A 13337-nucleotide genomic window follows, 5' to 3' on the forward strand; every position below is an offset into this window, starting at 1 on the left:
TATGAGACACAGGTGATAAGACATTGATCATGCCATTCAATAGTGAATATCAAAGTTGCGTTAGGTTTGTTTAATTTATGTAATGAATAGTCATGAACTTGTAGGACAACTGAGGACCATTTAGTGTGAATTGTGGTGGAGCCTTTGAGGTAACACACAATCACTGTCTTCTAAAGTGAAGAAAGGCATCAGGATTGGGGAAAGACATACGTCATCATGAGTAAAGGGTCAGTGATGTGACTCCAAGTCAACATCGAGATAAGATGAAGCTCTTAAGGCAAAGACCTAACATTATCTTAAAAGTCACATTGAATGTTTCCGTGGTCATTTGATGTCTCACACGTGGGTTTCAAGTGCGGCTGGTCCCATCCCTCTGAGCAGACTCCGAAAGAGAAACCTTCCAAGATAGCACTTGCAAGCAAAGAGCAGGCCGACTGGCTCAAAGAGCTGTGGTTGGACAGATCTGGTGTAAATACAAAGTTCTTTCCTGATATTCCCCAGAGTTTCTTGAAGATCACCTGGCCTCTAGAAGATGACAAGGAGACAGCAAGTCCTACAAGCAAAAAGGAACATTCAGCAAACTTTCCAAGCACAGGTCATGCCCTGGAAGAGTGTGTTCCACGGGAGAGAAGTGAAGCCAGTGGGTCCAGACCTGGAACTGTAAGTGACAGGTCTCAGACCTGGAAAAACCATTTGGGAGTAGAGTGTGGCTTCTGCAGTGTAAAAGGCCTTTTTGGCATCTTAAGGACAGAGTGTCTCCACATGGAGAATGTCTTTGATTGCCCACTGGGAGAATATTCCTTGTTTATCATCAGGATCTTGAACAAAAGCAAGAATGATTCCACATACTGCAATGTCCTCAGAAACCTCTGATACCAGTACATTTTGCTTATAGCTGTATTGCACAAAACTGGAAGTTTGAGGTTTGTTATGTCACTCAAGCTGAAAAGGGGAATTCAAGTGGAGACGGCAATGAGCAATGCTAGGAGTGGCTTGAAAGATACAGTTGCAATCTAAGACTCAATGTGTTCAGGAGAACTCAGTATTTGCCATTTCAGCTCAGGAAAACTAGGATTGTACGATATTTGCATTAAGTCACACTTGCCATGTCAACTGTCTACATTTTGGTTTTAGGTTCCTTTTATTCTAGAAAGGTAGGTTTGGGTTTGGGTTAGGTTTTATGAGTTCCTTGTAAGCAGGCGCTATGGGTTAGATTTTTGCTTTTCGGGGTTTTGCTTTGTTTTTTACTTTAAATTTTGTACAACTGCTAGCAGAGTAACAAGTATATGTAGAGATATTTAATTTGTTTAAAAATTCCTCTATTATTCTGACTATAATTGCTATAAAATCCCTCAAATAATCCTATCTCCAAAGAATAAATAATTGTATTGGAGGGTCGTTAGGTTTAGCCCAGAGCTGGGGCAATAAATAGAATGTCTTCAGAAGGACATGTGAAGGGTACACACAAACACTGTGAAGACAAACACTGTCGATGAGGCATGATGGGAAGTGAAAACCTAACATAAAATATAAATGGGTGGGAAGATTAAGATATCTAGTTTCCTTTCAGACTGGGCTTTGGATTCTACAAACCTGCATTTGAATCCCAGCTCTGCTGCCATTTAACTGAATGTGTCGACTAGGAAAAGAAACAGTTTCTCTTGAGTTTCAGTTTTCTTATTTCCAAAATGGTAAACAACAAACAAAAAAATCTGTTTCCTAGCGTTACTAAGAGGATTGAATAAGTTTCTATATGTAAAATGCCAGGCATATAGAAATTACACAATGAATAAATTCCCTCTGCTCCTCATCTTCCATTTCTGAAAATCTAACAAGAAACACGGAAACGTGGTATCTCATATAAACTGCCCAGGGCTCTGCAGTTCCCATGATGGCCCAGCCCAGTCACCAAACCCTACCTCACGCTATAGCGTTTTCACAGGTGCTTTGGGCAGAGGTCCCATTCTAACTCTAATTAACCAAAAATCTCAAAATGACGTCTTTCCTGTCTGGGTTAATTGCTCACTGTAGCTTTGGAGGAGTTGGTAAGCTTCTATATCTGTGTTTGAGTGTCACAAACTGTGGGACATGAGATCAGTTCAATAGGCACTCTGAGCCTCAGTTCTTCCTTTGCAAAATGAGTCTAATACCTACCTCCCAGAAGCATTCCCAGCATTGCACACAAGCATGTTAAGCCTATCACCATCACCCCAAATGTGGTGACATTTCAAAAACTCCTTGCCAGTTTGTTACCCAATTGGGTGTCCTCCTTTGTTTTTTAGTACTAGTAGAGGATATTTTTTCATTTGTTATTAGCCACATGCATTTCTTCAGCTATAAACTGCATGTTTATCACCTGACTTACATGTTAAAAGATTCTGTGAGCTCAGCTATTTTTTGATCGGGCAGCACCATTTCAGTCACCTCTTCTGAATTTGGCCTGGTCTTGCTACACTTCACTGTTTCAAAAAATAGCAGGATGAATGCTAAATTGAAGAAATATATATAATCAACAGCAACATAGATACAAACTATTATATAATAGTATATGAGCCTTTCACTTTACCTGTCTTTAAGTTCATGCTTTCTAAATGCCTTAAGATTTTGTTGACAATCATCATTATTAGTGTTCTTTGTTATTGCCATTATTACAAACAGGTGAAGTAAACAACTACCTAGAAAATTATGATTTCAGGATTATCAAGAAGAATTAAGGAAAAGTACCAAAAGTCTTGGCCTTGGACTTATGCAGACCTACATAAAAAAGGATAAAAACACAAGATCTTCAAAAGGAACAGAGATAATCAAATTCATTAATTCTGAATACGTTTCTATGTATATTGTTTAAAATAGTTACCAAGAAATAAACACTAACTTTTTTTTAATGTTTTTTCTTTAAGTTCCAGGGTACATGTGCACAACGTGCAGGTTTGTTACATATGTATACATGTGCCATGTTGGTGTGCTGCACCCATTAACTCGTCATTTACATTAGGTATATCTCCTAATGCTATCCCTCCCCCGTCTCCCCACCCCACGACAGGCCCTGGTGTGTGATGTTCCCCTTCCTGTGTCCAAGTGTTCTCATTGTGCAATTCCCACCTATGAGTGAGAGCATCCATGTTTGGTTTTCTGTTCTTGCGATAGTTTGCTGAGAATGATGGCTTCCAGCTGCATCCATGTCCCTACAAAGGACATGAACTCATCCTTTTTTATGGCTGCATAGTATTCCATGGTGTATATGTGCCACATTTTCTTAATCCAGTCTGTCATTGATGGACATTTGGGTTGGTTCCAAGTCTTTGCTATTGTGAATAGTGCCACAATAAGAATACGTGTGCATGTAAACACTAACATTTATGGTTAATTAATTGTCAACAAAATGGGCAAGATAATCCAATGGGAAAATAATACCCTTTTCAACAGTAGTGCCAGGACAATATTCTAAGAATGAAGTTGGACCCCTACTTTATAACATACACAAATATTAACTCAAAGTAGATCATAGACCTTATATAAGAGCTAAAACTATAAAAATCTTAATAAACATATGAGTAAATAATCATTGGGTTGGGCAATTATTTCTTAGGCCCAACACCAAAATCACAAGTGATAAAAGAGAAGATTGATAAATTGGACTCTACCAAAATGGAAAACTTTCTTTGGTACTTCAAAGGACACCATGAAGAAAGTACAGAGACATCCTATGAAATGATAGAAAATACTTGCAAGTCACATTTTTTAAGGAACTTATAGCCGCAATATATAAAGCATACAAGTCAATAATAAAAAGACAACCCAATTTTAAAATAGGGCAAAGGATTTGAATGGATTTTTCTCCAACAAGAATATACAAATGGCCAATAAGGACATGCAAAGAAATGCAAATCAAGACCACAATGCAATACCACTTCACACCCACTCAAATGGCCATATCAAAAACAAAAACAAAAAGCAGTGTTGGCAAGCATGTGGAGAAACTGGAACTCTCATCCACTGCTGGTCAGAAATGTAAAATGTTACAACCATTTTGGAAAACAGTTTGTCAGTTCCTCAAAAAGTTAAATATAGCAATTTCACTCCTAGATATATAATCAAGGGAATTGAAAACATGTGTTTGCATAAAAACGCGTACACAAATATCCATAATAGCATTATTTTTAATAGCCAAAAAGTAGAAACAATCCAAATCTCCATCAACTAAATAATGGATACATACAATTGGTATATCCATACAGTAGAATCTTTTTGGTCACAAAATGAGATGAACTTTGAAAACATTGTAGGTGAAAGAAGACAGTCACAAAAGATCACAGATAGTATGATTCCATCTATATATGAAATGTCCATAATAGGTACTTTTTCTATATGTATAGATGAGGTATGAAATGTCTCATCTCTAAAGAGAGAAAGTAAATTAGTAGGTTAGTGGTTGCCTAGGGCAGAGTGGAAGAGGAAAATAGGGAGGATGGGGAGGGACTGCTCTTGGGTACAAGGTTTCTTTTGAGTGATGAAAACATTCTAAAATTAGATGATGGTGATGGTTGCACAATTCTGTAAATGTACTAAAGCCACTGAATTATATACTTCGAACAAGTGAACTTTGTATTATGTAAATTATATCTTAATAAGTCTTTTTTCAAAACTCCAAAACGATAGTTACTTTGAATAAGACCTTATGATTTTATTATAAATATTGGTCAAAATAAATATAAAATTTGCTAAATCCTTATTATGTTCCAGACAATATTTAAAGTATTTACAAATATTAGCTAATGTACTTTCTTAACAAACCTATTCGGTAGGTACTGTTATTCCCATTTTACAGATTAGGAAACTAAAATATAGAGATTTTCAAATCCTCCAGCTATTAAGTAGCACGGTAAGAATACAGAGAGTCTGCATTTTTTAAACAAAGTATGTACTGAGTCTGGATCTAATTGCAAACTACAGGGAGGAAATTCCTGAAATTCAGAAAATTGTGGACATTTTGAAATATTATAATTAATGATGGAACCTAACACAGCTAATGCCTCAGAGTAAATATCTATGTAATTACTTCACACAATAGCAGTGCAAAAATGGAAGTGTAGGTTGTGGGATCACTTCCCTCTCTTGTCCTGTACAAAGACAATATTTAACACAGATGAGCTATTGCTGGTATGTTTTCATTCTCTCAAGAGTCACAACAGGGAGGAATTCTACAAAGCAGCATGGTGTACGGAAGACCTACATTATCAGGTCAGGAGTGGAACATGAATCAGGAGGCAGCCCTAGCTCGGCCACCAACTAGTCTAGTGACCTATTCCCACTAGTGATAGATCTATAACAGGAAGTATTTTAAGTGCATGCATTCTAAGGTTCCTATTGGCTCTAAAACCCCATCCTCTATATCCTCTATCATCTAGTTTCTAGACTAATCTCAAAAACATCTTGGCCAGTGGTGTGTTTATTCCCAAACAATCTTTCTGAGATCTGTTTGATAGAATTCTCCAAACATGTCTTTGATTCTGTTTCCGCTACTCTGGCACCTGGTGCTCCAGTTGTGGAAGGGAACAGAGAACATGTGTCTGTTTCTCACTTTGAAGGGTAACGCCTCTTGAAAAGAAAGACTGTATTTAGTGAATATTGGATATACTTTCAGAATTACCAAATGATTTTCATAATCCTTTAGAGCAAAACATAAATTTTGATGATGATCAAGTGTTCATTGTGATTATCTCTGGTGGCTGAGGATTACAGATGGTTTTTTTTCTTCTTTATATTTTGTTTATTTTCAAAATGTTTGTAATGAGTATACATTTTGTTTTGTAAACCAAAAAAAAAAAAAACAGTATATTTTAAAAACCTTAGTGGTACAAAGTTGTGAATGTAGTTCATGCCACTGAACTATACACTTTAAAATGGTTAAAATAGTAAATTTATGTTATGTATCCCTTAGGCCAATAAAATTAATACAAAAAATAACCTTATAGGGGACACTAAGAATCATACTATCTTCAGAAGTATTCTCTGAAAATAATTATCAATTTGCATAAAATCAAACAAAGGCAGAATATGCAATAACCACTATGCAATTTGACAGATGATAATGCTATTGAAATCAAGAATGCTGCTTTTTAAAATCTGGGTCAAATGTAAATGTATACATTTTATCAACCAACCAGATGTGAATGTTTAAATGTTTACAGCAGTGTAAAGGGAGTCAGCTCATGCTTGCTCAACTGTCAGCTCATTACAGGCGCAATTCCCAAAGTCACGTTCCATGTGTCATATCAGCAGCTTGAAGTCAGCTGTGGTGGGAGTAGTTACACTGTGGAAATTGGCCAGTGCTACAAATAAGAGCTTTTTTTTTCCTGGAAAACTGGTTTACCAATACACCACTGTTTACATAATAAACATATCAATCAACAGAAATTTCTACAAACAAAATTTTTAAAATCAACTATCTCAATTCATTTTATAAATTTAAGCAAATATAGTTAAAAGCACTAAAAAGACTTACCCAAGCTGGTGGATAAACTAGAATAGGAACTTGGGTTTTCAAATTTCTTACCTTTATATCTTAAAACCCCAAATGCACACAAAAAAAGAAAGATTATCTTAAGTCCAACCTTGCCATGTTTACTTACTTGTTTACTGAAGCTGCAAGATCAATTTTCTAATCTTCTGGAGGCAAAACTCCCTCTAATGTCATGACCTACAACAGATAGTAATAGTTTTCTGACAAGGGGATAACATATGTCCTTTCTCTGCATCCTCTCAAAGGGTTCACAACTTGGGAGATAAATCAACCCCCTCCCTTCTTTATCATAAAAACATTAGAATAAAGAAGTTTGAAGGAGAAAGGAAGGGACTTAAGATATGCTTTAGCCCATTAATTAGACTGGAATATTCCAGGCTGCTTGGCAGGCCCATTATCACCAATGTCAACACTCCACGGGCTCACACTGTGAACGCTTTCCCTCCCTCTAGGATTAGGTCTTCCACAAACCATGGACAAACACATAGCTGTTGTCCTATTGAGAAAAGCAAATCATATCTTTCACTTATATCATATGACTCCACTCAACATGAGTGAAGTATGACCAGCTCAAAGATCATAATCTTCACTGTTATTACCATCAGTAATATTTTCTGAATGCTTACTATGTACAGGCTTCATACTTGAAGTTTACACGTATTATATCAAGTCCTCCAAACAATTTTTTGAAATAGATATTATTATTATTCGCATTCTTACAAAAGCTCAGAGTAGTTAAGTCCATTTCTAAAGTAACACAGCAATGAAATAATCAAGCCACCCTTTTCCAGGCAACCTGATCCCTAAACTCACACTCTAAACCATTAAATCAAAAATCAAACAGCCAAACCCAGGAATGTGGATATATTTACTTTACACCCACACACCGGTTTTCCATACATGGTTATTCCATGGTGATATCTGAAATTCAAGGTGATTTTACTAGACCAAATCTTTTTTTTTTTTTTTTTTTTTTGACAGAGTCTTGCTCTGTCATCCAGGCTAGAGTGCAGTGGTCCTATCTCGGCTTACTGCAACCTCCGCCTTCTGGGTCCAGTCGATTCTCATGCCTCAGCCTCCAGAGTAGATGGGATTACAGGCCACGCACCACCATGCCCGGCTAATTTTCGTATTTCTAGTAGAGACGGGGTTTCACCATGTTGACCAGGCTGCTCTCGAACTCCTGACCTCAGGTGATCCACCTGCCTCGGCCTCGCAAAGTGCTGGGATTACAGGCATGGGCCATATCACCTGGCCCAGACCAAGGCTTTTTTATCCAAATCACAGAACTATGTGCTTAGAGTATACAAGCTAATTGTATTAATAATGGCCTAAACACACCATAATTTATCAAATAAATCTTAAGGAACAACTATTTCTAACTTTGCTTATTTGTAGAGAAAATTTCGTTTATTTCTTTTTTTTTTTTTTTTTTGAGACGGAGTCTCGCTCTGTCGCCCAGGCTGGAGTGCAGTGGCGCGATCTCGGCTCACTGCAACCTCCGCCCCCCGGGTTCACGCCATTCTCCCGCCTCAGCCTCCCAAGTAGCTGGGACTACAGGCGCCCGCTACCGCGCCCGGCTAGTTTTTTTTTTTTTTTGTATTTTTAGTAGAGACGGGGTTTCACCATGTTAGCCAGGATAGTCTCGATCTCCTGACCTTGTGATCCACCCGCCTCGGCCTCCCAAAGTGCTGGGATTACAGGCTTGAGCCACCGCGCCCGGCCAATTTCGTTTATTTCTAAGTGTAAGTGAATAGTCCATGGCTCTGGAAAACTCCATCTTGAAGCTCTGTTTAGCTGGTTGTTTTGGTTTGATCTTATGTCTCAATATCCAAATCCTACACCTGTAAAAACTGGAGGAGGAGGAGGAAGTAGAGGAAAAGGATTGAGAGGAGGAAAAGGGGAATATACAGGCATGAATTCCCCACCTTCCATCCATCCAGCCTAGCATCAGTAGGCATATTAGTTTCTTTTTTATGGAATCCAGAATGCTTGGATATAATAACCAAAGATTATTATCATCGTTGCACAAGACTATATTCTTTGAATTATGGACCTTGTTTCATAGAAGAAAGAAAAAATTCTTATGGCCAAACTTTAATTTGTAGGGTTTAAGCAAAGAAAACTAGAGCTTGAGAAGACTTTCTTTTTTTTTCTTTCTTTTTTTTTTTTTTTTTTTTTTTTTTTTTTGAGACAGAGTCTGGCTCTGTCACCCAGGCTGGAGTGCAGTGGCCCTATCTCAGCTCACTGCGAGCTCCGCCTCCGGCGTTCGCGCCATTCTCCTGCCTCAGCCTCTCTAGTAGCTGGGACTACAGGCGCCCGCCACCACGCCTGGCTAATTGTATTTTTAGTAGAGACGGGGTTTCACCGTGTTAGCCAGGATGGTGTCAATCTCCTGACCTCGTGATCTGCCCGCGTCGGCCTCCCAAAGTGCTGGGATTACAGCCGTGAGCCCCCGGGCCAGGCCGAGAAGACTTTCAACATTATTTCTCAATTCCCATGGAAGGATATAAAAGAGTCTCTGTGATTTTTATTTCAGTTGTATTTTATTTATTATCATATATTATTCATTTTGGCCACTGTGCATGTTCCTTTTGTAGTTATATTTACATAAACGTCCTATTCCACTTGTTTATCTTTGACCACCTGGTCTTTGTGTTAATTTGCACACACACAAACGAAAGCTGTGGCACAGGCTAGGAGTGCTTGGGCAGTTCCCACGTCTCAACAGTCAAAGGGCTCAGGCAGTGGCTGTGGATGGCTGCACAGCAGTCAACTGCCATTAATCCCGAAAATAAAGCTGTCAGAATTCACATTTTCTTTCAATGATCATGTACTATCAAAACCTTATTCCTATTTAAACATAAAGTCCAGCTATAACTACTTGCACATTTTGTCAGATTTATCACAGGCAGCTCATATCAAGAAGTGAAATTCACCCGGGAAGCCCCAGCTGACTCCAGCCCTCAGACAGGTTTAGGATGCCTCCTCTCACCAGAACCTGTTGTGTTTAAAACTTGAATGCCCTGAGGGAGGCATAAGCATTCCTGTGTTTACCACTCTCTGCTGGGTTCTGTCCCTACCCCCAGAAACTTACCTTTCTGGTTCCTAAAGGCCCTTGAGTTTGTGACCCCTGCTCTAGACTTTCAGAAAATCTCACCTTTGACACCATTTCTTAAAATAAGGATTAACTCAACATCTTACATAAGAGTTCAGCCAATATTGTTTTAGCTACTTCAGTATGCTTCCGATAGGCTAGTAAATTGTTGCCTAACTGAAATAACCGTATCACCCGGCAGACTGCAGTAAAGGGACCAGCTCATCTCATTCTGCTTCCAAAGCATCGTGCACATGGCCATCGAGCTCACCTTTCATCATTTTATTTCCATTACCTACAGGATAAAGTTTGAACTAACCACACTGGCATTCAGTATCCTTCATAATTCAGCCTCCAGATAAATGTTCACTATTCCTCTATTTCACTAACACACTCTCCACTCTCACACACATACCTGGTCCATGCCCATTTATTTGTTCACGAGCACTACTTCTTTCCCTTTCTGCCTTTCCCATGTCACCACATTGAAACTCAAACCCCACATTTTCCATTAGACTTTTTTAAGTCAGGCCAGTCTCAATTGATTTGCCTCCTTTTAACTGTAAATGCTCAGTAAATACTTGTTGAATGAATGAATGAATGAATTACAGCATGACCACATGCTTTCTATTTAATTATGGCCAAGTGGTTTAACCTTTTAAAGATATCGTTTTTTTAATCTATAAAAATGTAATTTGGGCAGCGATTAAATGAGATGTTATATATGAAATTATCTAGTAGAGATGTTATATTTACTCAAAAGATATTAGCTAGTACACACTCAATAAATATTAGCCTAATTCACTGCCTTTCTATCGCTTTTATTTTTAGTCAACTTTTCAGTTATGTAGATTGTTTTATCCTAGCTTCATTGTTGAAGCAAGAACCCATTTTCTTAAAACTTTTTATGTCACTCACTGCAGCTAGCAAAGAGCTTTACTAATAAATATGTATTCGTTGATTGAGTATTGAGTGAGTATGAGGAAAGCTTACCTATTGAAAAATAAGTTCAAAGACTGTTCACTGACACTGGAATTTCCTCCTTTAGAGACATTTTGTTCTAAGCTAAGAATTACCCCTGTGTCATCCAAACCTGCATGAGACAAAGAATAACAGACTATATTTCATTGACTATTAACATCTGTGCCAGCAAGAGTTGTTTTTTGTTTACAAGGAGCAGAAACTCCCAGGCAGGTTGTTGCTATTGTATGAGGAATGGTGACTGGTTTAATTCAGCAATTTAATATAACAGCTTATTTAATGTCTCCAATATGATTTCAACACACAATTTCAGCACAGAGATAAGAGAGGAAAGAGAAATATAGACCATGCTCCGTCGAGGAAGGACAGGGAGGAAAGCTGGGGGTGGTGCATCATCAGAACTGTAGCATGAGGGCGCTCAGCAGTACTAGGGTGACCACCGGCCCCAGTTTGCCCAGCACTAAAGAGTTCCTGGAATTTAGGGCATTCAGGGCTAAAACCAAGAAAACCCAGCAGGAAAATATTGTCCAAAACAATGTAATATCACTGAAAGACTCACTTCAAAACTGTTCCTAGGGTCAGTACAGCACGTAGAGCAGCACAGACCTGTCCCTGCCAGGTTAGCAGTTGGTTAGAGCAAAATGCTATTGAGGCCAAGGCTAAAGGTTTGCTTTGATTTCCCAGGAAACTTTGCTCTCTTCCACAATCAGAAACTATGTACTTCTCTTAAGCCAGCCATTCTGCAATGTCACTGACTAATCACAAGTGGAACAAGGAGAGAGAACATAGCTACTGTGGAACAAATCCTTCCCTGGTGCTAGTAAGGAAGGTAGAGGGACACTGATGTTTTCCTCGTGCATGAACATTTGTCGCATGAAGAAAGTCATTTTGTGAACTTATTTGTTAGCAAAATGCATATCTAGGTAACAATAATGACACATAATTGCAAATCTCTATTGCATACTCTCCTATGTATTTCATTCTAATCGTGTGAAATCAGCATAACAGATATCAAACAGAGCAGAGTTGGGATCACCTGTGGTTGCCCAGCCAGCAAGCAACAGAGACAAATTCGAACTCTCGCCTCCTACTGTTAGTTTGTATTTGTTGTTGTTGTTTGAGTACAAGTCACAGCCTCCTGTAACCCAGCAAAATATGTAACCTGAATGTTGAGACTCCCTTGACTTTGTGTATATCACTTCCATAAGAACTCCAGAACTCTTCGAGTCCCAAGGACCAAGGAATGCAGCCTTGAAACTGCTGTGCATCTGCCAAACATTGGCTGCAACACACAGTGTGCTGGTTATTTCCTGTGTGAGTACAGGCATAAAGCACATCCACATTGCTCACCCTGTTGGTCAGGCTCAGGTGGTTAGAAAAAGCATCCTGCTTTTCATGTTTAGATGCTGCCAGTCTCTGCACCTCATTGTTTTGTTTAGGTGTTTGCTTTTCCATGCGTTTCTGACTAAATTCACATTTAGTGGTGTTCATCTTAGTGAACTAAAAGTTGAATTTCCCAAACACATTTATTTCTTTAGAGCAAATATAGGTAGGATGAAAACCGCCCTGTGTCACACTGAAATGTTACTCATTAACTGACTGTAAAAAAAATAGCCTCAGCTAGATTAAGAGTCACATGAAGAAAGAGCTTCCTGCAATGCAAGGACTGTGCAAAGCTGAAACACAGAGATTTTCATACTATTTGGGAGACTCAGAAACGAGCTTTTAAGGTTGTTCCTTGACTTGGGGATCAATAAGCGCACAATGGTGAAGAAAAGGCAGCCTTCTAGTGACACGATGTTCCAGTTTGAGACTCCGGGCAGCCCAAGGAAAGCCAACGTGGAGGCCCCACGCAGCTCCACAGACAGCCCCAGCTCGGTGTTCCTCAGGTGGGTACAGCCTGGGCCCGGCCATCCACATCTGTCCACCTGGTGGCCTCAGCTACCCAACTGGTGACCCTTGGAGAGCTCCCTTTTCATTCCCGGAGGTAGGGATCAGCCATGGGAAGAGAAGGTACAGCCTAGGCATCCTGACCAGTGGATTCGAAGGGGGTATATAATAAGGGATGTGCTCTTCTGAGCAAATAGAACTATTACTACTATTAAGGAAAAATAATTTTTAGTGCCTTCTGTAGTACTTTCTTAGTACTGGATAACTGGCCACTATGCAATTCCTCAATTCTTAACTTACTTTCAGGTTCATAGGAAGTGAAAACAAATCGTTTAACCCCAAATTGACTTTGGTATCAAAATTACCTGAACTATTATTAAAATAATAATTATTAAAATATTAAGATAATTGCCTTCTTTTTGCCTTTCCAATTTAAATTTAAAATAGTACCAACTGTGCTCTAGTTCAAGTATTTACTGAATAGTGATTTACAGCAGTTTTGGCCAATTTCAGAACATATTCATTTTAGCTATAAACCTCAATATCCAAATCAACACATTAATATCCACATCAACACCACTCTAATAATTACATATTTTTCATGAAAATTTATTTTTCAATGCTTTATTCATTTTATCTCATTATAATTATCTAGCAATTTATAGAATGTATAAACTAAGTATAAGTCAAAATCACATATTCAAAAGAAAGTTTTTTCATCCAACTTCCATGTAAACTTTAACATAATATTCATGTAAACTTCTCAGAATAACCCCCACACCCAAACTTTACTTTTTGACAGTACCATATCCAGAAATTCAAGAGTTAAGTATGATCCTTGTTTTC

The 13337-nt window shown here is 38.5% G+C and overlaps 1 protein-coding gene across 2 annotated transcripts in view; it reads left to right on the forward strand.

Moving 5' to 3' along the window:
• Positions 1-298: 298 nt before the first annotated feature.
• Positions 299-13337, forward strand: part of GRAMD2B (GRAM domain containing 2B) — a 128716-nt gene continuing 115677 nt past the window's right edge. The window contains exon 1 of one of the 2 annotated variants that reach the window (XM_025388209.1): positions 299-660. In XM_025388209.1, coding sequence (XP_025243994.1) covers positions 533-660 — 128 coding nt within the window. In that variant the 5' untranslated portion in view covers positions 299-532. Of the gene's footprint in view, positions 661-12234; positions 12491-13337 lie in introns of those variants that run through there. The other variant, XM_025388210.1, reaches the window with a different exon arrangement.

The sequence above is a fragment of the Theropithecus gelada genome, chromosome 6 (genome assembly GCF_003255815.1).
Source record: "Theropithecus gelada isolate Dixy chromosome 6, Tgel_1.0, whole genome shotgun sequence".
In the NCBI taxonomy this organism is placed as follows: domain Eukaryota; kingdom Metazoa; phylum Chordata; class Mammalia; order Primates; family Cercopithecidae; genus Theropithecus; species Theropithecus gelada.